Source organism: Larus michahellis, chromosome 1, assembly GCF_964199755.1.
Source record: "Larus michahellis chromosome 1, bLarMic1.1, whole genome shotgun sequence".
Taxonomy (NCBI): domain Eukaryota; kingdom Metazoa; phylum Chordata; class Aves; order Charadriiformes; family Laridae; genus Larus; species Larus michahellis.
In genome coordinates, this window is record NC_133896.1 from 98,998,507 (window position 1) to 99,026,246 (window position 27,740).

Genomic DNA, 27,740 nt, shown 5'->3' on the forward strand with positions numbered 1-27,740 from the left:
TATAATTTGGTAATTTTTCTGTGCTGGTAAAATTAGAGCTGCCTAGTAAAACCACAGAACTAATTTATTCCCATGTTCTCGCAAATTAACTTCTAAAAATTAAGAGTTTTAATACAGTCTTTCTGATACTTCTGCATAGGAAATTGTACTGTCCATATACTATTTAAGTTACTGTAGTTTTAAATAAATGATGTCAAAGCTTAGCCTGGATAGCAAGGCAATAATCACAGTTATCTGTTATTCGTAGTTATCTGTTATGAATGAAAGAGCTGCTTCAGATGAAGGACAAAATGCATTTTTTTCAGGTAGTAATCAAGGTGGCAGATAACACAAAATTTTTCTTCTTAAACTCCATGTATCTTATACAGACCAACCTTGTGGAAAATTTTATTACAGTAATGGTTTCTTACACTCCCTCAACTCTTTAATTATGTAATTTGCTGACTACTTTTTAGGTTTTTTGCCATTTCTTCTGTTTTTTTCATCTTTTTGGTTATTCTTGCCTCTAAAGGAGGCTGCTGTATTTGTTTTGCATCTCTGTCCAGTCATTGTAATAGTGAGTGGAAGATATAGTCCACAAGGAAACAAAGGATTGCCAGCAACGGCTTCACAAGGCAAAAGGCTTGAGAAAACCCTTTCTAGAAGTAATTCCAAAAAGGGAAGATAAAGAGTTTTCATTTGTAATTTGTGTTTGTGGGTCTTCTGGTGTTTTTTTTCCTCTGTGTTTCGGAACTGTATGTACTGATACACGGCAGACTGAACATAAAATTTGAGATATCGGTTATGAATGCCATTTACATGGCACTCTAATGTTTGCTCCTTATGCTGCCTGGTTCCAGTACTGTAGGACTGTTAAATGCTGAAAACACAGCCTGTTTAGCTAGCGTATTAATTTAATTTTGTGAAAAGTGTGTATGTTTGTGTTTCTGAATTATGTCAGGTACTTCTCTGAAGTATAGCTGTAAATTAAAATTGAGCTGCACAAAAAATGAATGTTTGTAGTGTTTCTCTTCTTGTCTGTGTCACGTTCTCAGTGGATTTCTCAGTTATTCAGACAAATTATCAAGGTTCTACTGTAATACAAAATCTGTTGCAAGAAAATTGAGTGGGAATATGGTGTTTTTTTCATTCTGAGACTTTTGGTTAAGCCACAGAGTCTCAAACGTATATTTTTGTGCGCTTTAAAAAAGCATACTTAAGCTTGTTGTCTTTATCATCTTCTTGACCTAACGTTTTTTCTTTCCAGACCTAATCACCTGTTTAGACAATGCAAGTCACTTTTCCGAACCAGAATTCAAGTAAGACTGATTTTATCTGTTTCCCCCCAATCTCTTTAATGAAGTCATTTTAGTCTTTCTACCTCACTTTGTTACTTACACCTGATGGAGCTTGAAAATTGGCTGTCCGGAGAACTTAAGAAACAAACTAACTTGGGTTAGAGCTGAATAGTTTTGACGTTTGCACTCCTTCCTCGCACTCCCCCATTTTTGTTATTTACATGCAGTATACAGTAGAACCTCGTTAATTTGCACTAACAAATAAGAGCTAATATCTCAATCCCATAAAAAGAATATTGCTTTCATGTAAACCCATATTACAGCATAAGTGTACACCTTAAATACTGAAATTCATATTACAGTTACCTAAGGAGCACTAAAACTATGCAATGTGTTAAAAATTGCAAGCCCATTTCACAGTTTGGTGTGAATTAATGAGGTTCTGTGGAGACATAAAATTCTGTACCTTCTGATGGGGGAAACATATGTAATTTCCATGTTTTCTCCTTCTCCATTTCCATCTGAAGCAAGGGCAGTGTTTAAAGCTGCAGACTATTGTTAAGTACATAAACTTATGTTTTGGAGAGCTTCACCCCTAGTGTCACAAAACGTTTCAAGGTGCAACCTTTGCATTTTGCTTTCATTTTCCCAAGTTCCAAAATACAGCTGTAATTGTAGGTTTGGGCCTTACTCAACATGTGTTGAAGTCTCTAAATTCCACTATTTTTGTGGTACCTGCAAGGTTGCTTCAACTGTTGTTGTAATGCAGTGAAAATATTAATAGTTTACTCCAGTTCACTGTTAAATCTTGAAGATTTAAGGGGTTTTGTACGTGCACTAAGAAGTGGCACTAGAACATGAACAGGGGCTTGCATCAGAGGTGCAGATGTCTTGCCTCTTGCTTTTAATGAGCTAGTGTTATTAACTGAATTTGGCTAGTTTTTTATAATCAAAGCATTGCAAGGAGGTATTATGAAGTGTTACTTTCCAGATGTATTATTTAAGTGTGCGAAACAGATGGATGTGCAAGTCTCTAATTTATAAAATAAAATTCATTAATATTGCTACCTATATGACTTTTAATTTACAGAAGCCATGCAGTATTTATGTTATGTCTTCAATTAGGATATATACTTAAATAGTGATATGCGAATGATAACGGTATATCGTAAATGAAAAACGTAGTGACTAACATTATGAGTTGTAGTTGCACGCGTATCTTGACTTGATATTTTGTTCTCTTCCAGTAAGTATTGTCCAGCTGGATGTGTGATTCCTTTTGCTGATATTTCAGGCACTATTCCCCATGGATACAGAGATGTAAGTGAAAATACTGTGGTCTTACTGTGCGTGTTTTACCAAAATTCAAGTGTAATTAAAAGTCCATTACAGTTGTACACATTAGTTCTGCTGCCTGGGTTCTGGAATTTGTACCTCCTAAAGTGAATAGCATTTTTTTGCACAGCTGCTAAATGGCTGGTGCTTCAGATGTTGCCATCTCCAAGAAGTGAAGTAACACAGTAAGAACTGCTGAGAAGGGTGGATCAATCAAAATATTGTTTTATACTTCCTGTTTTGTTGTTGTTGGCTTTCTCAAGTTGGGAAATTCAGATTTATAAAGAGAGAACCAGTTCTTTTAATGGTGTCTTCTTGTTTTTGATGCTGTAACACATCTCTAAACAGAATTTCAGTGGTTATCTTAATTTTTTTTATTGCAACATGAGAGATTAAATACTATTTATGCTCAGCAGCTATAAAAACATTTGCAAAACAGAGTTAATACTGTAACATTAATAATTCTATAAATTGTAAATGAAAATATTTAATAATGTACTACTTACTTAGAACAGTACCAAAACCTATATACGCTTTTTCTGATGTAAGCTTTTATAACTGAATTAGCATACCTGCCATAGGACTGGAGGGTGTTTGCTTTGTTTATTTGTTAGTGATTATAATTTTGCCAGCAATCTAATAAAAAATTACATTAAATCTCTTTGTTTATGTTAAAATACATTTTTAATAAGCCATTAGATCTAGCACAGACAGAAGGCAATTTAAAACATTGGTAAGCAAAGATTTTAATATTCAATATATGAACCTAAAGTGTGCCTCTCTGATTTTATTAAATGTCTGTAAATCCTAGACTGCCTGCTTAAATAATTACCCATATGTAAAAATGTCACCACAGCATAACTGTGTTATGTGTTCTGGTCCACAGTGAGTCCTTGCTAAATGGCTGCGAGGTAATTTTTGTAGCTAGTAACAAGACGAAGTTGATTCGCTGCCTAATGTGTTTGCAGCATTTGTCGGAGCTCTGCTTGTTGGGAGTTTTTTTCCAAAATCTGGAAAATCTGTTTTCTATGGAGGAAAAAGGAAACATTAGGAAATAAATGCCCTGTGATTCTTTTTTTTGTATACTTTATTGCTCTGAATAAAAAGTTGTGTGCAAAGAAAACAAATTGTCCAGCACTCTAGACAGAGTTTCAGGTAGAGATTTCTCACGCATCTCTTTCAAATGATGGGCAGCTGCTTGCTGCTTCAAAAAAACCCCTAAATTTCGTTCTTTTGTGTGTCACCTTAATGTCCACAGTCCTTGAGGACTTGGAGCGCTCATTGCTGACATCTTCTGGTGAGCAGGGAGGAGAGATCTGCATCTATTGCAGAATGCTATCTCGCTCTTTCAAGGGAAAGTAGGAAAGGAAAGGGGAGCTGTGTGCATAAGCAAGACATAATTACATTTATTTAGAAAGCTTTTGGGATATTTGGGGGGTGGGTAGTAGGGTTGGAGGTTTTATGTGTGAATATGCTGAGGAGAATTATGTTTGGGAAGGTCTTGGTGAGCAGTTTGGTTTTTTTTCCAGTGAGCTGAGATATACAGGCATCCTGGCCTGCTGCACCATGCAGTTATTTCTAAAGAAGGTACAATGGAGAAAGTTGTTCTGTTTTTAAAATAATGTAAGAAAGAAAATCATTCATTAAGTCTTCCTTCTTTGGAAAGGACCTCTTCCTGATTCCTTCTTAAACAGTTGTGGTGAGGCTCTGTAGCCTCCAGTGGACTGGCTGGCAGAGCAGTGTGGCAAATGTGTTTAGTAGCAACAGCTAGCAGTGGACTTCATTTGGGGGAGCAACTGTTAACAGTAAATAAAAATCTGCAGTCATCGTCTGTTGTTTATCGACTTGGGCAAGCCTGCGCTGGGATACCACACTAGTAATAACAACCTAAACGTGGTTTATGGAAGGTATATTGGGAGATACCCAGGTGGTCCTTCACAGACGGCCTGGACCCCCTCAATTTCTCAAATTCCGGGTGATCCCAGTCTCGTTGGATGTGAGGGAGGGGCTGCAGAATTGCGGTGTGTCCGTGCATACCCCGTTGCTGCACGCTGCAGGAACGCCAGTGAATAGCCCTGTATATGCCTGTTGCCCTGTGCGTAGCCAGCAATGCTTCTTGGTGCATGGGTGCAAAGCCACTGCTGCTAAGCCTTTTTTGGAACTAGACTGTGTCTCTGCTCCTGAGCACTAGGATGTTTCTTGGTCAAGCCCCTTTGGCCTGGAAGGGTTTGCTTCCCATCTGAGAAGGTCTCCTGGGCTAGTTTTGGTCCAGGAGACAGGAGCATCTTGCTCTGCTCACTCTGTGCTGCGCCCGAAGGACTTGGTGTAGCGAGTCAGCCCTGCTCTCTATGGCATAGCTAACCTGCATCCAGGGAACTGAAGTGTCACTGTCACATTTGTTAGCGGATCTGGGCTAACAGTCATCCAGGGAGAGAAGGAAAGAACAGGATATACTGCAAAAACTTCTTGCATAACTGATCTCCATTGACCTGTACAACCTAGGTAGTCGGCTTCTTCAGAATGAATTGTATTCACGTATTTGTGTGGGTTTATATGGATCAGATTGCTGGATGGTTAAACCACGTTTAACCATGAGTTAAAGTAAAAAATATAGCCCATTGGCTAAAAGTTACAAAATCTGCAGTGCATCACTCCTTAATTGTGAGAAAAGGAATGAACCTACTTGCAGTGTGCTTTCTAGTAAAAGTTTTTCTATGTATTTATATATTCAACTTCTGTTGTCTTGCATAATAGACTTATTGTAGGCTGAAAGTCTGGCTGTCTGGCCTTTTCAAACTAATACACCTTGCTGTTTGTTTGAGGCTGTTTTATTACAAGGGTTACATTCCAAATACATCTGGGCAAGGATGCAGTGAAATATAGGAGCTTCTTTTTGTGTTTTTATAAATCCCATAATAAACCAAAGATGAATGGCTTCTAAATAACAGAGGTAACAGTTAAATAAGAACAGTTTCTTAATGTAATAGTAACAAAAACTATAACTGGACAATATAGCATTTTCAGTATACAGTGTAGTATTTAATTTATTTACAATATAGTATTAAAATTTTCTTTTCCCCCCCCTCTTCAAGTCATCATCACTTTGTATGGCTGGTGTTCACGCAGGCGTTGTGTCAAATACTCTGGGTGGCCAAATTAATGTTGTAATCAGCAAGGGCATTCCATACTATGAAGGCTCCCTGGCTAACAATGTCACCTCAAAAGTGTAAGTGTCCTTCTGGTATTCTTTTTATCTTTAGCACTTTAGATCTTGGTAGTGTTTCATCGTGAGATTAATTTCAGCTGGGGGAGCCATGTATTCCATGGATGGGTTCTCTTTGGTAAGGTTCTCACAATGGTCTTTTGCTACAGTGTAATTGTTTTACCAGATATTTTCTACCTCTAGACCATAAAGATTAATTTTCCAAATTCTTCAGGGAGGTTGGGTTGTATCTTACAAAATGCATGGCATGACCATAAATTCCTAACGGTCTGTGGAAAAATGGTAATTTAGAGGCAACTTTTTAGTTGCAGGGGAAAGAGTGTAACTTGTCATTTTATCTCAGAAGTCCAAGGAATGAAAGCAGAGGAGATTGGTTTTTGTTATTATGATTAGCTTAATTTAAATGGGAAGCATTTTAATGAAGTCTTGCGTTTTGCTGGGCAGATGCTTGTTTGAAAGCCTTTAGCTCAGATAGTATCTCTGGGCTGGACTTCAGTTGAAAAGGTTTTTGTACTGAAAGCCCTGCAACTTGGTGACAGGAGGTGTTACTTTAATTGTGAAGCGCTTGTTCAGGCATATGTGCATAAGTTTCAGTGCCAAGCAGTCAGACAAGAAAAATAAATGGAAGACAGTTTGTTTCAATTTTCCTCACTGACTACCACAAAAAACATCTTTTGTTCTCTGCAGGGGGCCGTTATCTACAGGTCTCTTCACATTTAAGACAAGTGGTAAGCGTTATCACATATATTGCATGTTGGTACTTTGATACAAATTTTGTAAGTAGAAAGAAGCGTGCTTAATTTTTGTTCTAGTTAGTGAGACTTTTTTTTTAGTGCGTTCCTCAGTAATGTATATTTTAGAATCATTTTACTGTCTCATTTTGATGATTAATGAACACTACGTACATACGTCATGTATAAAGTAAGCCTTGCTTAGCTGCAGAAACAGATTCTTCCAGGGTATGTTCCTCTACTGCAGGCTGGTTTAAAGTGACTTGAGGCCCATATTTCAAATACACTGCTAAAGCAGAGTTGGGCACTTAAGAGTTGCTCTTATTTGTACCAACTAGGTACATTCTAGGTTTTTTCTGGGTTTACTCCTTACACTTTCCTTGTTGCCTGCTAAGAAAGCTAGTGGAAATCCCAAAATGATTCCTCAGCTTTTCCCACCCTCTTGTACTTTTTTTTTTTCTTCTGTATTCTTTCAACTGAATGCTGGGTGATAAATTACTTGTCTCTCTTGCTCTGGAAAGGCATCTCTTGGGCCTTGCTCTGTGTGTAAGTTGTGTTCCTTCTTGGCTGCCATGTTTTGTTTCGTAAGTGTGTACCAGGTTGCTGGTTGGTTTAACAAGTGTTTCCCTCTTCTTAAAGCTTTACTGCTTTGCATGTTTTTACTTTCTATCAATTATCTGTTTTCCAAAATAAATTAGCTGTAGTTTTCTAAATGGAAGTCAGCTTTTCTCTAAGTCACTTTAAATGCCGTCTTTGAGTGGATGTTGGAAATATTGTGAAGACAATAGCCTTTCCTTAGTCTGTTTAACTATTCTAATAACAATATTACAAAAAGAAAAAAAAAGAAAAAATAACCACAAAAAAATAATGAAAGCATTACATCTGTTTTCTGTAAGGATAAAGTTAAAACCAACAAAAAAAGGAGTGTATGTATGATTCCCCCCCTTACATAAGTAAAAGTGATGCTGAATAGGGATGTAAAAGCAGGAATCTGAAGCTGGCGGGCAGGAGTGCTTGGAAATGGAAATGCATACAAATAAGCAAAAATTAGAAAATACAGTTCATGTAATATTAAAATAATCTATCTCCCAGACCTCTGTAAGAGCTGGAAAGAAGAATAGCATATCTGGTAATGTTATGCATGGAGAATATCAAACAGTGATCGAGGCAGGGTTTGTTGGGGTTCTTTGTCTTTCAAAACGTGATCTGATAGTGTATATGAAAGTAATTATGCGGCCTGGAGATACGAAGCGATAGGACAAAATGCTGATCTAGACTATGGATTTCACTGACACATTTGAGAAATAATTGAATAAGCTGGAAACAAGATGCAGGTCCAGATTAAAATGTACGGAGTTGGGTGGCCTAGGAGCTAGCTGAAGGAAAAAAGAGGACTGTAGTATGCTCAAAGGAGGTTTATCAGACTGTGTTCAAGTTACTAGTGTGATTTTTCTGTAATAGTTGGTTTCATGACTTGGTACGAAATAGAGGAGTGTGCTATTAATGCTAGAGATGTGGTCAGTGCAGAGGAAGATGAAACTATTCGTACAGGAGGACCTGTCTGACTTCGGGACTTGAGTAATAGAAATTTCACTGAAGAATCACAGAGCAAAAAGTGTAAGGTCAGGTATGTAGAGACTGAGGCGTTCCTGCTTCAAACCGGCAGCGTGTTAGATGGAAACGACAGATGAGGTTAGTGAAGTGCTAACGTGATCCTGTGCTGTAGCAGGTGAAGCGTGTCCAGTAGAGAGAACGAATTATTAATGCCATCGTAGGGGACATTAGTAAGGCTTGGTCTGGGATCCAGTCGCACATGGGCTCTGCCCCCTGCGCCTCCCTTGAGGGATGAGCACCCGACCTTGGCGCACGGAGCGGGGCAGCTCACAGCAAAGGGGAAACCTGGCTGGGTGGTTCAGGCTGCCTGATGGAAGGCAAAGATTGCTCTCTGCTGACCTGTCTGGGGAATACACGTGTGAAAGGGGAAATCCGTTGGCACTACAGAACAAGATTTTAGCAAAGAGCAAATGGATATCAACAGCCGCAAGGAAATTTAGCCAGGAGTACAGGAAAATGCAATATGGGAAGAAACCTCTAGTGAGAACGGTGACAAAAAATTACAACTGATTTCAAGAATGTGTTTGAGCTCAGGGCCAGGATTATGATGGCTTCCTACCTTTGGTGTATTGTTTGAATTATCGTTGTGATACTGAGGTGCGTTTAAAAAACAAGAAGTTATATAGACACAAAAAAGGAAAGAATGACCAAGTAGTCTGTTTCCCATTTCTGCATCACCCATACATACTATCAAACCACGGCAGCTCCCCCGAAGCTTCTCGTCTAGTGCTCTGTGTGGGTGGTGGTTGAGAGAATATCTGCATTAATATTGAGCATGCATAAACCGTGCAGTACTCAAAACCATAAGTTTGGTTCCAGCATCACTTCTAGAAAGCAGACAACAGTGTGTTTTGTTGGTAGGGTGGTTATGGAATAAATTTAGATGGCAGTTTAATATTTGCATATGAAGTGTTAAACTCCAAGCAGGTAAAATAATTGTGTAACTTGAATTTTCATTTTGAATCCTCACCTTTTCTGTTGCTCAGGTTGCTATGGGACACTGGGGATGGAATCTGGGGTAATCCCTGATTCCCAGATCACGGCATCCTCTATTCTTGAGTGGTCTGACCAAACAGGACAAGTGAACATTTGGAAACCTGAAAATGCCAGATTAAAAAGGGTTGGTCCTTCTTGGGCTGCATTTATCAGTGATGAACATCAGTGGTTGCAGATTGACTTGAATAAAGAAAAGAGAATAACAGGTAAGTGAATCTGATGTGGCTTTTAAGCAGCATTCCAAAAGTTTGGTTACTGACATCCTTTTTTCCACTGCTTGATCTTAAAGTCCAGGTAACGTTTAATTACCATTACAGCAAAGTTGGTTCCATGTCCTAGCTAATACACTGAGAAGCCTGGAGTTAAACAGATGGAGTTTCACAGTAGAAAACACCTCTTCCATCAGAATTTGTGTTTACTGTGGTTTTATTGGATATTGGATGCTTCCCTTTCCCTGCTGTTTGTCTCCTTGGAGGTGCAAATCCCTATGCGGTCAGCTCAGTCCACCAGTACTTCTGATGCGGGTATACTGACTTCAGTTTCTAGGTTTTCCCTACTGCCTGTCACGCCTGTAGTGAATCCAGCAGTGGAGATGGGAACAGTTGGAGTGCAATGTGAGATAAGCAGCGGACAGAGTAAAGCAGCTGGCAGCCTCCCTCCCCTTCACCTCCTTGCCTGAAGTGGAGCTTGGGCTGAGGTGGTGGCCCCTCAGCAAGTGGACCGGACAGTGCAGACGGATGCAGCCAGAGTCTGGGTTAGGCTCTGCTCCTCCTTCACGGAGATTGTGAAGGACCAGCCATTGTGATTTTAGTTGCTGTGTTTATTTGGCGAGGCAGCTGGAGGTGCCGTTTCCCAGTCCGCTCTGGATGTTTGCCTCACATGCTGGGTGCTGAGCGAGCGAGCTCATGGTTACTTGTTCCTGCTGATCACAGTGTGGCCCCCTGCTCCTAGTGACCTGCTGAGGCATTTGCATTTTGGGGTTAACCTCGGGGGGGGTGGGGGGTGGGGGGGTGGGTAGCCTAAGTAGCGACAGTGCAGCTATTGTGTCTTCTGTGCTGACCTTAAGTGTTTTCTATATCGAGTTAATTGGTCAGAGGTGATTTGCTGTTGTTAATTGGCATGTTTGCAATCTGACTTAAGTCAAAAATAAAGTGGCTTTAAGTAGAGTGCTTCGTCGAGTCCCAGGCTTTAAGACTATCGTGAAACGTCTTCCTTTGATCAGTTTGGGTTTGTCTCTCTCTCAAATGCAGGAGCTGGTCTCTGGAAACTCAGCCGCACATGCACATCAGCAGCCTGGCTTCCTATCGTTAAGCGACTCGGGATTACCAGCAGCATTTGTTATTACCTCCCTGGGGACTATTTGGATTTTACATTACTCCTCTAATTCCTGTGCTAATAAGCTTTTACAAAACAGCTTTCCTGTGTGAGTCGTTCTGCAGCGCTGAAGTGTCAGCTTTAGGAAGCTACGGGTCTTTCAAGCTTGCTTTTCCATTGGGAGTACAAAAGCAGGGAAGCGTGGTGCCGTCTGGGCAGGTGGAGACAGGAGTGGGCCACGGTCAAATCAAGAGGCCGTCTCCATCAAGGAATGGGGGGAAAAGTGCTTAGCAAGGTTATATAAAATGAGAATTAAAATACAAAAGTAAGTAAAATGATTATTAAGTTTCAGTCACTGCAGAAGTGTCTGACCTTGGCACCTTGGATAAATTTTTCTGAAATGTAACTGGACCAGTGGAGATCACAACTACATAACTCTGGATTCAGAAGCTGATCTATTAATTGTTACAAACTGGTACCAGTTTTTTGTTTTAACTGTGCACCTTCATTTTCACAGGTATCGTAACTACTGGATCAACCTTAGCAGAGTACTACTACTACGTCTCAGCCTACAGAATTTTATACAGTGATGATGCACAGAAATGGACAGTGTACAGAGAACCTGGCATGGATAAAGATAAGGTAAAATACCACACACTTTCTAGGTATGTCCTGCGGAGATTTCACAATTGTAAATACAACTAATTTTGATACAGTGAGGAAGCATTAAATAGCTGTCCTTTTCAGTGTAATTTTGAATCATAAGCAGCCTCTATGCAGAAGAAAATATGAAAATACGTGAGGATTTGAACAGTTCTGAAATTCAGAGGTATTCTTCCTACTGTTTTGGGATGGGAATATTCTCTACAAGAAACTTCTGTTGCCAGTGGTAGGCTGTCTGGTACTGCCTCCCTGTAAGAATAACCAGATTTCTTTCAAAATAGGTTGTATGTTTCAAAATTAAGGTTTACTTTCTTATCCTCTTGTGGTTACAGAATAAATGTTAGGGATTGTATAATTTTATGTCTTTTATGTTTCTGTTAAACTTAATTTTTGACAAAATACTGGCAAGTTTGTTTCTGGTATAATAGAACAGCCCTTGCAGAGAGGCTTAAAAAATTCATTAATTTCATTCTTAAAAAATGAAATGGTATGTTCAGATTGCAAATCCTTAGCCACACACAAAAGTTACCTAACATTAGCAGCAAGATAATCTTATTTTCCTCATGTTTACAGTTTTGCAGTAAAAATGAGAAGATTAACGTCCTACCTGGTCTTCCCAGGGGTTCAGATCAGATTTTCTTAAACAAAGGAGAGGATTCGCAGTAACCTGACTGGAACTAGAATTTCCTGCCCTTTCTTAAAATTCTTGGATGTAATTTACCTTACTTCCAGAGGCCTGTGGTATTACCTCCATGTAATAGTAACTAGTAACGTAGTAACTTTTTAGGAAAGGATCGCAAGAATGGTAACTCTTTAGCTGTACTTGGTTTCTTCTCTTTACTGTGGGTTAAGAATGTTTCAAGGTCTGATGTAGCGTCCTGTTGATGAAGTGAAAGGCTGAAGTATTTTGTTTGTTAAATTTTTGAACGTTTTGAACACTGAACGTAACCAGAGTAGGAAACTTTCCTGAAAGGAGGAGACTTCACTGTCAGGGCTGGTCCATCTCCTTGAACCAACACGTGAACTACCAGACTGTTAGTATGAAGTATTCAAGGAAAAACAAATCAAAATCCAGCATCTTTTGCTAGTTTTCGAGTGCCCTCTCCTGGTCGTAAAATAAAACCTCAGCTAGTGAGCTGCCTAGATTTAGCTTCATGTGTAGTTCGATTATTTTCTTAGAAAACTTCTGCAGCTGTTGCCTTTTAATTTGAGCATATTGTTTTTCTTGCAAGTTCATGAAATTAAACGAATTGTGGAGCTTGAAATTACAGGCAACAGATCTTTTTTTGCACTCCTTGTATGTACCTTGTATTAGGTGCAATGCATGAAGAACCAGACGTACCCAGAAGCGCCAGCTGTAGTTAAACGACAGAAATAAGGGTTCAGTTATCTCTTACACTTCAAAATAGCAGATTTTTCCTCTGTCTGACATCATCTCCCTTGATACAGCTTTGCTTTTGGATGCACATGCCTGCGGGCTTCCCCCTCTGAGCCTTACATAATTGCACACCAGACAGACCAGGAGGTGCTATTACCCCTTTTTTTGAAAAATGTTTGACATTCCTAACGTTGTTCATGAGACTAGAAGCTTTTCCAAGGCTTTCCTGTAGTCCTCTTTGAAATAGCTTCTAGAGATCTGTCAGTACTCAGGAAAAGCTTTTCTTAAAACTTTTGTCTATGAAAAAAGGGAATAAAATGCTTCAATTGGGGGAAAACTGACAAATTAAAGCTGCAGCATTGGCAAAGTTTTGTTTGACGGTACAGAGGCAAATGGAGAGAGTTTGATAATAAACAGAATATGAAAGTCCTTATCAAAAAACTTGCACTGTATTGATCTCGAGCATTTTTTTTGAGCGAAAAATTAAATGAACAAAAAATACAGAGCTGCAGATAAAGTTAAGTTGCTTGCATAACACTTGACATCAAAAGCTCGAACAATAAAAGCCTGGAGTAAAGAACTACTTTACTGTTAAGCTTTCTTGAAGATTATAGTCAATGTTAATGATTCGTGTTGCCTTTGCTGTTCCATGCTCATCCTCAGAAACCCGATGTGAGACTTTTAGTGTCGGGCGTCTATTTCCTAATCTGTAACTTTTGCATTTGTTGCTTGGTGAGCCGGGGGCAGCTTGTACCTTCTTGTAGTCATGGGCCCTGGCATGGCACAGCGCAAACAAGGATACAGGACAGCAGTGTGGGCTGGGCGCGTTCCCCTCAAAGAGTCACCTCTATATTTTGCTTCTCATTTACATCTTTACCAAAACAAATAATTCTCTGTTGAGGTCTGTAGCTACAATCCTGTCAGATTAGTAAGTAAATTAATAATTTTGCCTTAGTTTAGGGGAAAAGTGGCTGTAAATTGGAACCTGGTCTTCTGTGTTCTTGCCACGTCTCATTAGATTGCGAACACCTGGACACGCTAACTGTGCCTGCTTTGTATTATTCATTTATTTCCAAAATAACACCATAGACTTGCTCCCACCTTTAAACTGTTTTAATTCATTGCTAGTAAGTATATTTGAGAACAATAAGCCTTAATTCAGAGCAGGACAATATCACTGAGAGCCATGTGCTTGTAAATCTGTTCTGCGCTAAGCTGGGGAAGAAGAGAGACTGTACGCTTTCAAGGCAAATCCCTTGTGTTTGCCTACCTAGATTTTTAGTATCATGACTAGGTTAGCAGTTAGTTTGACAGCATTACTTGCATACCTAAGGATGAAAATGCCCGTTACTAATTGAAGCTGTAGAAAAACCAATGCACTCAAAGATGAAGTAGTGCATTTAAGTTACCAAGTGATTTATTTTTCCATGCCGAACAAAATTATGTGTCTTATTTGGTCAGTCAGTGCTTTCAAACATGAAGAGAATTAATGCCTATGTAAGGACAAACCAAAATTCTTACGCTTAAGCAACAGTAATGGGACTTGTGTGTCTTTTGAGAGCGGAGGCAGGTAATGTACGTCAGGGAGCCCAGGTGTGAGTCCCTTAAAGGTCCCTGGGGTTGTTTGGGGTTTTTTTGACTTTTGAATGGATAGCTTCCTGGAATATCCCTGTAGGGATATTCTAATTGTTTTGGTACAAAAATTTCAACACAAGAGTGCAATACAAAAACCACTGTAAGCAAACGTGTTACTCATTTACTGCCACCTCTATGGTGATGTGTTGCAGCAGCACCCAAGAGCTGCATTTGCAGAGCCAAAGCCCAACTGCTGCGCCCTGACACGGAGAGACAGTTCGCTTCCTATCCGAAGACACAGTAATACCAAACCAGCCCTCCCAAAGAAGATGATGGGATGGCTCTGCTGGGTTGCAGTACTGGGCCTAGTTTCTGTATTAAGCGGCTCAGTGCAAAATCTGTAGTTGGCTGTAAATGTGTAAGTGTGCTTACGCTGCGTCATACAGTGACTACCTGCTTACCGGTTTTAAATTTCAACCAGACAAACCCGTTCTGTATTGTCAAGTTTTGATGAGTTCCTTGTGTGCGAGGCCCAGCAGTGAAGGACCAAAGCCTGAGCCCTTCTCTTGCAGAACCTCAGGGCTTCAGGTGGGACCCTGAAAAGAGCGCTCACATTCTGAACCTGAATCCTTCTGATTTTGCTTGTGGTTCAGCCCTTGCAGACGCAACCGCTAGAGGACAGTGTGATTACATACTTGGCTGTGTCTCTTAATGCTTTCTAATAAACGCCGTACCCAGTCTCAGGACAGACTATGCTTAAACTATGAGGCTGTGCGAAGGCACCACGTAATTCCTGCTTTCACATTGTTGCAACTGCGTGCTATATACACCTGAAGAGTAAGTGCAAAATACCAGAAAAGGGCTGAGTTAGAATTATGCAGGGCCATAAACATATGAGATGTCTTTACCAGCAGCCATTGCCTGGGGAGCAGCTGTAGAATATTACATGGTACCTTTATTCTGAAGTAAGTAGTTGAGTGCATACACGCACACTAACACCCCTTTGTTTTATTTAGTTATATATTTAATAGGCATCATCTCAGTGGAGATGTGCAGGCAGCAGCACTGTTCTGGGGTGAATTTTCAGGATTCTGCACTGCTTATTTTTCCTAAATAAAATATCAAAATTGGTTGTAATTACTTAGTTGCTATTGCATTTGTATAACATAATGTTTGTCTTTTTTTTTTTTCCCCACCCCCCAGATATTTCAAGGGAACACTGAATTGTACCACGAAGTTCGCAATAATTTCATTCCACCTATTATTGCACGCTTTTTCCGGATTAACCCCTTAAAATGGCACCAGAAAATTGCAATGAAAGTAGAATTGCTAGGATGTCAGTTTAGTATAGGTAAGGCAACTGAAAACCTTTCGACTGTGCAAGACAAGCAATGAAATAATTCGGCAAAGATTACACTGGGGGTATATTTTCAATGAGGAGAAAAAGTACTTCGTAAATGCATAATCCTTCTGTAACTAATACGTCTGAATTTCTTCCAAAGTTATTACCCTCAACCTGGTGAATACCTAGTTTAAGCGTAAACATGGTAATTTAGAAAATAAGTGTTTCAAAGAACACCAGTCGCTTGCTTTCCATGTTATTGACTTGTGGGTTTTTTCCCCTCATATATAATGATATATAACATGAGAAAAGCTTTGAACCAGCTGTTCCAGCTGCTTCTCCTGAAAAGGAAATAGGGAAAAGTAGCACTTCAACAATTTTTTTTTTTTAATATAAATTCTTTTCTTCTGAAGGCCGTGCTCCTAAAATCACCATGCCACCACCACCTCAGAACAAGAACGATGACAAGAATGATGACTTCAGTGATGACTTCATTCATTCAGTGAAGACTTCGTTGCAGACAGATAAAACAACTTTCACACCTGAAATAAAAAACACCACAGTGACTCCAAGTGTAACCAAAGGTACCCACCATTAAGCAGTAGAAGGCTTTGGGAACTTCTTACAGTACTTTGGCCTATGTTAAGTGTGGTTTGGGAATTTAAATTTTCTCAACATTTACTATAGCAAATTACCAATCTTTTCTTTTTAATATTTACCAGTTATTAAATATACATATGATAAAAAACTGCATGCAGAAACAAAACCAATCTTCCAAGTTACATAGATGTTAAGTTCCGTCTTTCAAAACTTCTTCAAACTGAGTCCAGCTTTTAATTACTGAACAAATTTTGTCATAAGGAGAAGTTGCAACTTGGACTTCCCTTTAGAATTGATCAGATGTAACTGCTTTGTTATTTAATTTGATAATTTCTGAGGACAAAACACTTTCAACATAGTTAATCTTTTACGGAGCAGTCATGGTTTGAAATTTGAAAAACATCATCTGGCATCATCATTTTGTTTATCAAAGAAAATTGTCAGAAAAGGGAGCAAGATCACTGCAGATGTGGCATTGGTGAGGTGTCCTTTGGATGGCAGGGGACAGGATGGTCTCATGTCACAGGCAGACCCAGCACAGGCTGGTTGTGATTAACTGTTAAGGTATGGTGGTATTTACTTCTCATAGGAAGTTCAAGCTTAAGTGGTTGCGTATTCCTGGGCTCCTTTGATTTTTCTTGTTAATAATAACATATATTGTTCTAACCGAAAAATCTTACTTCTATTAAAACAAATCTCTTGATTTTGATGAAAAACCTTGCAAAAATAGCAGCTCTGCATACATGTAGAAGAGCTAGATGTTGATTGACATCTGCGCTGTGGGAGCGTCCAGCAGGGTAGCTTAGCTGGGGGATCTGGTGTGATAGACGCTATACGTAAAAACTATGTGCTTTACACAAGTAATTTTCAAATTAAAAATTGATTTATGAAAAGCTCTTCTGTCTGACACCACTCAATTTAATGGCTTTCAGATGTGGCATTGGCAGCAGTTCTGGTTCCAGTGCTGGTGATGGTCTTCACTACTCTGATTCTTATCTTAGTTTGTGCGTGGCATTGGAGAAACCGGTAAGTGACCAGATGAATGAAAGTGCTGTCAATGACTGTTAGCCTGGTGCGTGGGAGTGAAATGCTGCATGTATCGCTGTGGGAACTACCCAGTCCACACTTGGGGAAGGGCTTTGTCTCAGAATTGTATTCTCTATGAGAAAGTGTTCACTTCCATAACCAAAACAGCGTTTTGTAACTATCTTCATTAGAATTGCTTTTACTGAAAACTGGTTTCTCCAGTAGCAGCAGACTGGTGATGGCAAGCCAGGTTACTGGGGCTTATACCTTAAATTTGAGGACCAGTTACAGCCAAGGTGGTCATTGCTGAGCATTAATGAATGCATTGTCCTATAAGCAGACTAGCTGAAATATCCCCTTTTTCTTTTTTCCACAGCAAGAAAAAAAGTGAGGGCGCTTATGATCTACCTTACTGGGATCGTGCAGGTAACAAAATGGTTTTATGAAATCCTTTACTTGGCATTTTTGGTTTGATGCGTATATTTCAGATTGCATTAACACAGACAGTTTCCACCATCAGAAGCTTCTCTAGTTCTAACCAATGTAGGCATAGTGAACACTGAATTTTTTTTCTGGATAGACTCAACTGCTTCATTCTCTGAATTTTTTTCAGAAATAGAAAATGCCTTGTCTTCTGTTACAGCTTCAGAGGTTGTTTGGTTTTTTGTTTTTTTTTTTTTTTTTTGTAAACAAAGTTTTAGAACCTCTTACTTAAACAACACGAGGGGAAAAATCATTTATGAGGAATGTCTTTATACATTTGATAATGTATTTGGTACTTTTTTTTTTTTTTTTGTCCTGGAAAAAAAGTCTTTTGCCTTACTGTGTAAGGCCTTTCTTTGTTGGCCTACTAAGCATGGGGGATTGTTTGCAGCCCCTTTTAGGCATATTTTCCATCCTACTGTCTTGTGCCCCATTAACTTGGGATCAGACAATTCCACCAAGCAGCACTTAGCAAGTGTCTTGAAAAGGCCTGTGCTACAGCGTGAGGGGCTGCTGCAGCAGCTGGGTTTGTACTGTCTGTATGACCGGGCTTCTCTTCTCTGGCCTCATGCTGAAAATTTCCACATCTGGGTGTTTGCTCGCCGGCAGTTTTAAGTACGCCTTATCCTTTAGACAAGAAACCTTTTAATGGCCTTATTTATATTTCTTACGTGTCTGTTTCTGATAGGTCACAGCCCTGTTGTCTTAGAATATTAGGCTCAAAATATCTTGTATTTAAATGTCAATGATGGATGTGCCAGATGTTTTTCCTGTTTGCTTAAATTTAAACGTTCGGTCTGCAGGTCTGTTTTAAAAGGAAATTTGGCAAAATGCAATATCAAAATAACATTGCTGCGCTTCTCTGTGCAACCTCTGTCCCCTCCCACAGGGTACCTCCAGTTTTGTTTAACATTGTTCTGTGATTTTGAATCTCCTGTTTCCCGGGCTTTACCTACAGGATCGTCTCTTACAGCTGCAACGAAATATGTTAATGGCCGGCAAAATGAGAATGGCTCTGGCTGCTGGGGGGAGGGAGGCGGACCTAACAAAACCAACCCTCCCTACCTTCTCTCAAGAAAATGTTCATGACCACAGTCACTCCTTTTCATTTCCACTGAATAAAGACCACTTTAACTTCAGGTTTTTGCAAATATTCACTGATGAACCTTTTTCAACAATGCGCGTTAAAACCATGACGTTAGCAGCCTGAAATCACTACTCTTAGATCATATCTGAGATTGTCTAAAATTTTGTGTAAATATTTGATTTACAAACTGGAATCAGGGCTGACATTTTAGTATTTTCTGTGTTTTATGAGTTTATTAATGTGATGAGTAGCCCCACCAACCACTGCTAATGAGCATTCGAGGATAGATTCCCTAGACTGCAGCAGTTCTGCAGGTGTTTGAAGGGGGAACATTTGGGCAAGTTGCCTGGGTGAGAGTTATGTTGTCCCCTCTGAATCTGCCAGAAAATGTTAAAATATCTTGTAACCTTAGGGTTCTACAAATACTGATAATTGAGTGGTTTACCTGCTACTACAAAATAAAAGATGTGGTGTAAAAATATTTTAGTAGCATAAAACACAGTATATACGCAGTCTTGGGTGTTTTGTTTTTTTTTCTTTAAATGTGAAGGATGGTGGAAAGGAATGAAGCAGTTTCTCCCGACCAAATCAGCAGAACACGAAGAAACTCCTGTACGCTACAGCAGCAGTGAAATTAGTCACCTAAGACCAAGAGAAGTCCCAACAATGCTCCAAACAGAGTCTGCAGGTACATTTTACTGGGTTTGTGGGCATGTTTTTATATATCTGTCTAACTATATATATATATATATCTCTCTGTCTGTGTGTGTGTGTAAAATATATATATATGATGTGCTAAAAAATGACAGGAATTTGGCTACGTTTAATTATTTCCTGTTTGTTTTGGGGAACAGAGGAGAAATGATTAGTTCTGTTGGTAAGGGCATTTCTTAAAATGCAGGCTTTTTCAAAACTGTTCTCGGAGTATCATAGAAGTATGTATTGAGTGATTTGACGTACTGTGCAGAGACACTTTCCCAAGTTAACGCAATAATTGAAAATTTCTTTACTTGTACTTGTTCTTAAACGCCATAAAGAGTTGAAGGATATTTTTTTTTGTTGTTATGTCTTCATGCAGCGGAAATAATTTCACCCTGTTATCTTTATGCACAAATCTGAAATATGGCACTTGGTTCCTTATGCTGACTCTATAGATTAAATCATTCTTTTGATCCAGAAAAGGAGGAGTTAGTGATAACTGCGTATGCCCTTTCCTTGCTGAACCAGTCATTAGAAGAAGATGACTGACTATGCCTTTTGTTCTGTGCTTACGTGCTGATGGCAGAAATTACAGCTTCACAGGAGGCAGAATTACGTTTCTCTTTTCAGCTGCTTGTCTGTTTTTACCCAGCTAGCCAGGTTTCTCACCTCCAGTTTTTGTAAATCAGATTATCTGTTGGACTAAAACACCTCAGCGGACCACATGCAGGCTCCCCCCCTCAGAGGACAAACCCTCCGCCTCAAGGACTACTTTTCACCCAAAGCCAGGCCGGATAATTTCATTTAATTTTAATTTTGCAGGGGAGAATGTTTCAAAAAAACTTGGTTTTGAGGCAGATTTACAGCATGGGAAACTGCAGCTTACAAGGGAAGAAGCATAAACCTGAGAAATTCAGATGTTGTGGCTATCCCGGTGGCTTTAACTATTGGGTGGAAACTACTTTTTTTCCAAATCAGTTGGTACTGGTTTGATCTAGGATAATAATTTCTGTGAAACTATTGACAGGTTGTATTTAATGTGATGCTAGTGTAAAAAAAAAAAATAAAATCCATTAAGTGTCTTTTTATTTTGTTTTGTTGGGGCTTTCAACACAGAGTATGCTCAGCCACTGGTAGGGGGAATTGTTGGCACGCTTCATCAGAGATCAACCTTTAAACCAGAGGAAGGGAAAGAAGCAAGTTACGCCGATTTGGACCCTTACAATTCACCCATACAAGAAGTTTACCATGCTTATGCTGAACCACTACCTATAACTGGACCGGAATATGCTACTCCAATAATCATGGACATGTCCAGCCATCCCAGCACACCTCTTGGTGTTCCTTCCATTTCCACCTTCAAAGCTGCAGGGAATCAAGCTCCTCCACTGGTTGGAACTTACAATAAACTCTTATCTAGGACAGACAGCACGTCATCAGCACAGGCGCTGTACGATACACCAAAGGGGCAGCCAGGGCCAGGTGCTGCCGACGAATTGGTGTATCAGGTACCACAGAGTGTGGCTCATTCCGCTGGGAGTAAGGATGAACTAAGTTAGCTCACGAGTAAGGTAGAATGATGGCTTGTTTTTAAAAGCCAGTTCCATAACGCTGACAGTTTCATTTTTTTAATTGCATTGTTTTGATATTGTTAGTCTTAAATAATACAATGTTGAACCAAAAGATGTGTTATCGGAGGTCTGGGAAACCGGTAATTCTGCCTTTCGTTAAGCTGTATATATAATTACAGCTTGTCTCCTGCAAAACCGTGGACTTTTTTTATTACTGCTGTACAATTGTCTGTCAGACATGAGAGAAGAACTCTTCAAGCTTAGCTTCAGTAATTCATAGATGTGAAAGATAAGTTGGGAGAAACAGTTAAAAGTACGAAAGCCAGTAACTTCTTGCTAATGGTACTATTTCGGGGGGGGGGGCGGGGGAGGGGAGACGAGGGGACACCTCAAAACCCAAAGCAGTCATAGTGTTATAGTGTAAACACTATAGCTTCTTCTAAAATTCATTTTACCCTATAAAATGCCTGCACAACTTTGGAGTTTAAAAACTACTGTCAGGACTGATGTCAAAAATCCCATTAACTTCATGGCATAAAATAGCTTCAATTCTAAATTAGGTTATATCGGGTTTTGTTCACAGAATTAGAAGTCATCAGCTGTGTGTTCCTCAAAAGGTTCCCACCATTTTTGTTAGCCTTCCAAAACTAGAATCTGCTGTCCGTACAATCTGTTTTCTGCCTCACCTCCTTAAGCCACTCAGTCTTGTTCCTTCCTAGGGATCCGGGAGGCACAGACTAAGTCATAGAAGCAAACTGCACGGCAACTGCTTTTACATTTCTCCCTACTAAATGAAGGCTACTCTGAATAGCGTTTGCCTCAAATTCAGACTTCCCTGATGGTCTGTGTGCAAGAAGCATCCAGGTGTTTGAGGTGACTGAATTCAGAAAGGTTCTCCCTGTGCTGTCCCGTCCCCCTGTCGTCTCCCTTCTGCCGGAGTACCTGTTGTTGTGTGTTAAGATGTGAGCATATACAAAGAAAGATGTGTATATACTTTTGTGAGTGCATAAGGAAGCACACAAATATTCTAATGGTGCACAGTTTGTGTTATACACGCATTTAGCACATATGGTACGTTTTAGCACAACTGAAAAACTTTAGCCTTAGGGCTTTTCTTATGATTGTTCTTATTAGAAGTATAAAAGATTCCAAAACCTTTGCAAGAGAACCAGTACTGTTCCAAAGAGTGTCCATTTCAGAAGCATTTAATGGAATTTGTGTCTTTCGAATGTTCCAGTGTTCTCTACTATGAAAACATTGCAGTCAGTCTTCTATTTGGGATAATTTAGACTAGTTTTAGCTAGGTAATCACAAAATGAAAACAATTTGGATGTCATATTTTTTATCTTGTTAGAAACAAAGCACAGCTTTTTAACCTAAGTAGTAGAAAAACCCCACAGTAAAAATGCTTTATTTTTATTGTTACAGCACTGTTGGGAGGATGCTGAATTAATTTATACATGTGACTCCCACCCCTACCTACACATTAGCCCAGTTTTATGGACTTCAGTTGTTACTGTTTGTTTCTGTGATATAATTCAAGTCAGCCTTGTTTATTGCCAGGGGTCCTTAAACTGGGTGGAGAACATTAAAATCAAAACTAAAATATTGTTCAAGAGGGCTGCCACCATGTCCTTATACCAGTGGCGTATCCTGACTTACCACTTGAAAATGTGTTTGCACAGGGGCTATATATAAACTCAGTAATTCAAAATTACTTGTTGCCTGTTCAGCATCTAGAATGTGTTATTACGTACTCTGTGATACCTTAAAGCCCAGTTCTACAATTTTGTGATCTTTCATTCTCATTCATTGAGAATGATTTTTTTTTTTTTATTAATTTTTTATTTTTTTAGAATTGGGTGTCTTAAGCCTAAATGTGAATGTAAGTAAGGGCGGTATATAAGACCCATTCACAAAAAAGAAATTCCTGCCTCTACTTGTACTTTGTATGTCACTCCAACTTTTTCTGCTTGATAAAGCTAGCTTGCAATCTTTGTAGTTTTGCTTAAGCAGGTAAGTGTTCAGACCCATCAGCAGCAACTCTGAGGTTGAAATTATCTAAGCTGATTTTAATTGAAAGGGATGGGAGGTTATTTGTTTGCACCAAAATGTGCCATACTTACTCCAGCCAAGTTAAGAAACCTCTGCATTCTCAAACTGTCCCAGTTTAGGCTTAGAAAAATTAATCTACCATAAAAATAAATGGATGTGTTCAAGTCGGTAAAATTAACACTCTTGGATTTAATTTTTACTCTAGGCCAGATATGGTGGAACTGTGGATATACTGCAGGCTAAGATGGTGTACTGATTAAACGGTTTCTCTACAGTAGCTTATTTTTTAAGCAACCATAATGCAGTTTCATTATCTAAGCAGCATGAGCTGTCGACTGGAATGGATGTTTTTAAGAATTTAAATCCTTTTTCTGAAAGAAATAGGTCCCAAGTTGTGCTCCTTGCTTTCAACTTTAAACAGGTTATCTGCTAGGGCTAAGATAAGTTTGAATATGTAACGGTTGGCTTTAAAATGTATGCTACAAACTGTTGAACACTGATTCTCAAATGTGAGTTGCATGACACACTTAAGATTAGAATTCTCCTGTGTACAATACAAGCAGAGGTACATTTAATGGCACTCTCTTACATGTGAAGACATATGGATATAAAATGTATTTCAATCTTGTTTGGCTTGGGTATTCTCCCAGAATGTATGTTCTTACCTCAGCATGTATTGTAGTTGCTCAGTATTTGTATATGTTGCTAGAACTTAGACTGTATAAATAGTGAGGGGTTTTTATATGTATGTTAAAAAGTATTTTAAATAAATTGTACATACGTCTTACTCATTATGTTTGCATTTAACACCTACCTTATGTCTAATTCATACAAGGCTTATTTATGAGTGACCATATTGCAAGGGGGATTATCCCTGCCTCCCAGAGTGACACTGTACCGTTTCCTAGCAGGAGGTGTATGTAACAACCACCCACAGAGGGTGGGTTGGTCCCTGCCCCATCTCACCAAGTGCTACAAGTAGTGAACTGACACTTACCGGACCAGTCCTCGCTGCTGGAGGCTGCTGCAGGGGCAAGCAGTATTTAGAAGAGCTTCGCCGGTGTTACCTGCTGCTGGCAGAACACTGGCTCTAGAGTCCTATATGACAAGAAGCTAAGGCACAGTACAGGCAGCTGCCCTCTGTTAACGTAATGAGAAAGTCAGGCTCCCGTCCAGTATTATTAGATGCAGAGAAAATGCCGCCTCAACCCCAAGTCAGCACGCCACCTCTGTATTGGTGGAGGGTTGCTAGTTTATTCTTCAACTAGACCATGACTATTTTCCAATTATTGGAAAAAAGAGCTGCTTTTGCTTCCAAAGCTTTTCTCTTAATTCTAGCGCCGCAGTACCTAAAATAAGGAAATCATAATTAGGTTTTTTTTGCAAGTAGAAGATTAAAATTGGATCATAAGTGGCTTTGTTCTGTCCTTGTCAAACTGAAACATCCTTGTAACATTACAAGCAGACTGACTTATCTTCAGAAAATGAATGCCAGCATGCCTACAAGCATCCCTGCTTTAGGTGACCCGTGTTCTACAGGGACTGTTCTCAAGTGGGACAGCCATCTGTGTGAGGCAGAACACTTGCTCTTTCCTTATCTGTCTCTGCATCTTGCTAAACATACATTCTGTATGAAACACAGCTTACCTGAAATAATGCTGCTTGGGCTGTCTCAGCTTCACGTTTAAGGTTTCCACATCTTGGGTGATGGAGGGGAGGGAAAAAAACCAAAACCAACCAACACAAAAACACTGAAGTAAAAATGTATCTAGATCCCTGAAGACGTTTCAGGAGCAGAAAACACCCTGCTTTCACACACCTTAGTGTGCGTCAAAGTCTCCTGACATACTACTTTTTTAATTACTTTCCCACACATGCTGTATAGAAATAGTGAAAGACCACGAGAAGTGGTTAAATTAAAAGGCCAAGTATTCTGTTCGCTACACAAATAGCACATTATTTCTAGGAAGAAAAGTTCCTGGAAAAGTAAATGAATAAAATTTGTCCTTCATCCCTAAGCATAAGTGTTCAACATTTGTACTGTTTTTGTTTTGTACTGATGAAAATGGAATATACTTATAGTTTGCAGTAAACTCTCCTCTCCTGTACTGGGAGTTCACAGGTGTCTTGTTGCAAGCTGGAAGAAACTCCTGTCACTCTACTAGACCCTTCAGCTGTCTCTTAGTATTAAAACTTCAACGAAATGCACATACTTAAAATGGGTGATGCTTACCTGTGAGGTGACTAGCACTAAGGAATTTTACTGTACATGATTGTCCGGGGAACATCAACTTACTTTGGAAGTTGTCTGTTCAAACTTTCTTAAGTTTCTCAAAGTTTTCTTAAAGCAATTATTGATAACGTAATCAAATATACCATGGTTCAGGTGTCCCTTTTATGAAACCACATGATCAGTAACCAAATTCTGATCTGACGCAGGCATATAAAACTTGAAACTGGTGTCAGTTTTCAGCACAGCCAGAAGTTTATACCAACTGTTTGCTGCCTTGCAAAAGGAAAAGAAACACTTCTTTTTTTTTGCACATGTAATGACAGTATCACACATGAAATTGGAAGAAAAACTCCTACCTACGTTCACATTTAAATGGTAGAAGACTAGAACTTTTAAGTGTACTGTCTGCATGCTGAACTCACCAAGAGTGACAACACAAATGACTCTATAGTCAAATTACAGCAGAACACAATCTACCTAAAAAGAAACTCAAGATTAAATAATGTTGTGAGTCTTTTAGAATTTTTACCTTTGTATGTGGCTTTAAACAAGACAGAGTCAAAACCAGTCAGGATGCCACTGAAGGGGACAGTGAAAGTCTACAGGTCAGCTTTTACATTTAATACAATACCACAATACCTAAGAATTATTTATAGACAATTATAAAGTTGTCTTTAAATTATTTACCAAGTGCCTGGAGTTCACCTGCCTTGCTCCTGAACATGCTGCAGCTTCACATGACTTTAGTTCTCCAAAACCAGGTTTTGGTGACAATGGGCTGAGTGCCAGAATCCATTCTGCTCAGGAAGGCTCCTTCATATTGGATTATTCTAATATACATAATTATTTCTGAAACAAAGGCAAAACCCATTTAATTTTATTAGTAAAAAAGAATCCATGCTTTATGTATCAAGCAGCTGATACGCATCTAAGCCAGCTGATACAAAGGCATGGGTGATTAATTAAAATATTCCTTCAGAAGTCACAGAAATAGGTCTAGCTGAAGTCATTCTATAGGTTTACTTTATAACCTCTCAAAAGTAGATTTAAAGATATGGTCTTTACTGCTGTACCTTCAGTAATTGTACGAAGATTTATTTTTTTTTCCTGCATCAAAAAAACCAAAGGCAGCCTTGTTACTGACAACAGTGCTTTGTCACTTAACCCACCTCTGAAGCAGACCACACTACTTACATGTTTAAACGCTGTAATTATTATTAGGAGAAATTACCAAAAAGTAGGATTTTTACAATGAAGTTAAGCTAATCAGATTTTGTTTTAGCGTCTCACCTGGAAAGCAGGATGTCCAGCAGCATGACTGCCTACTGCTACTGTGGCTTATTGTCACTTCCAGAGTCAGTAGTGACCCGCTTTCTGCACCTGGAAACTGCCAGAATCCTGCTGCAGCGTCTCCAGGCACAGGGAACACAGGGGCTGAGGCAGGAACTGCGCCTCACTGCCTGTCACCTTCCGGCACCAAAACAGCCACTCAGCATCGCCACACATTGACTCAGGGAATCACAGAAAAGGTTTCGTTTGCTCACACAAAACCCCTCAGCAGTATTAAAACCCAATACTGATGAACAGTTGAAGTTCTTGCACCAATAATTACTTCATTTCACATTAAGGAAAAAAGCAACTTTCAGCATTCACCTTATACTGCCTCTCACACACTGGAAATTACTTCCTTACCGTTTCTACAAGTTCTTGCATTCCTTTCTGTTGTACTGGTAAAAGCGCCATTGCCTGCTGTACAGAATATTAGTACAGGTGTTAGTTCCCCCTGTAGAGGAGAAACTGCCTGTGGAAGGAGTTTTTGCGTGGAAAAACTCCTATTTAGTGAATGAAGTATTTTGCCTGTGAAAGGACATTAGCTATTAACATGTAAGATACCGAGATGTAATATGTACAAAATATTCTGTAAATACGAACACTTCAAAGAATGAAAACTAGAGTATGTGGAGAATTAGAGGTATTCTTTTCTAGAAAGTAGCTGATTTTTTTGTTTCACCAGAAATCCCCGACTATGCTGAGAAAGTAAATTGGACACCAGAGCAGAGCTGTTTTTCTCAGCATCAGCAGTCATGAGTCCACATTATTTTACTTCTACTGGTATATATATTTTTGAGCTGTTAATCAACAGCATCTTTGTCCCACACAGCCCAGCCCCTCCACCTTTCAACGCCAAGTTACTAGCTTTAATTTTGTCAGCGCGCAAACACAATAGTACTTGGTGTAAGGAAAAAAAAATAAATCTCACCTTAGAACTCAGTTCTACCTGTACAGCCTTCAGGAGGCCACCAGCAACAATCATGGTAATACCAAGGCAGGCAAGTTGCTACCCCACTGTAACCTGAATTTTGTAGGTGCGTGTCGCACAGTTTACAACCACCAGGATATGAATGTGGAATAGGAAGGGACAGGATCATCCAATAAGGTCACCTGCAATTCAGGTGAGCAACTGCCTCTCCGCTGAAAAGATATCCATGATTAGAATCTGATTTCTGATAAAGAGGTATGCAGAAGTATGGAGTAGTT

General features: G+C 39.4%; 1 protein-coding gene across 2 annotated transcripts in view; it reads left to right on the forward strand.

The window, feature by feature from the left end:
• The window catches only part of DCBLD2 (discoidin, CUB and LCCL domain containing 2), a 47,242-nt gene extending 23,485 nt beyond the window's left edge, over positions 1–23,757 (forward strand). The window contains exons 4-15 of one of the 2 annotated variants that reach the window (XM_074595461.1): positions 1,247–1,298; positions 2,525–2,597; positions 5,705–5,838; positions 6,523–6,563; positions 9,167–9,382; positions 11,008–11,132; positions 15,310–15,457; positions 15,862–16,032; positions 16,981–17,074; positions 17,451–17,500; positions 19,195–19,332; positions 21,634–23,757. In XM_074595461.1, coding sequence (XP_074451562.1) covers positions 1,247–1,298; positions 2,525–2,597; positions 5,705–5,838; positions 6,523–6,563; positions 9,167–9,382; positions 11,008–11,132; positions 15,310–15,457; positions 15,862–16,032; positions 16,981–17,074; positions 17,451–17,500; positions 19,195–19,332; positions 21,634–21,662 — 1,271 coding nt within the window. In that variant the 3' untranslated portion in view covers positions 21,663–23,757. Of the gene's footprint in view, positions 1–1,246; positions 1,299–2,524; positions 2,598–5,704; positions 5,839–6,522; positions 6,564–9,166; positions 9,383–11,007; positions 11,133–15,309; positions 15,458–15,861; positions 16,033–16,980; positions 17,075–17,450; positions 17,501–19,194; positions 19,333–20,459 lie in introns of both variants that reach the window. The other variant, XM_074595452.1, reaches the window with a different exon arrangement.
• The last annotated feature ends 3,983 nt before the right edge of the window (positions 23,758–27,740 follow it).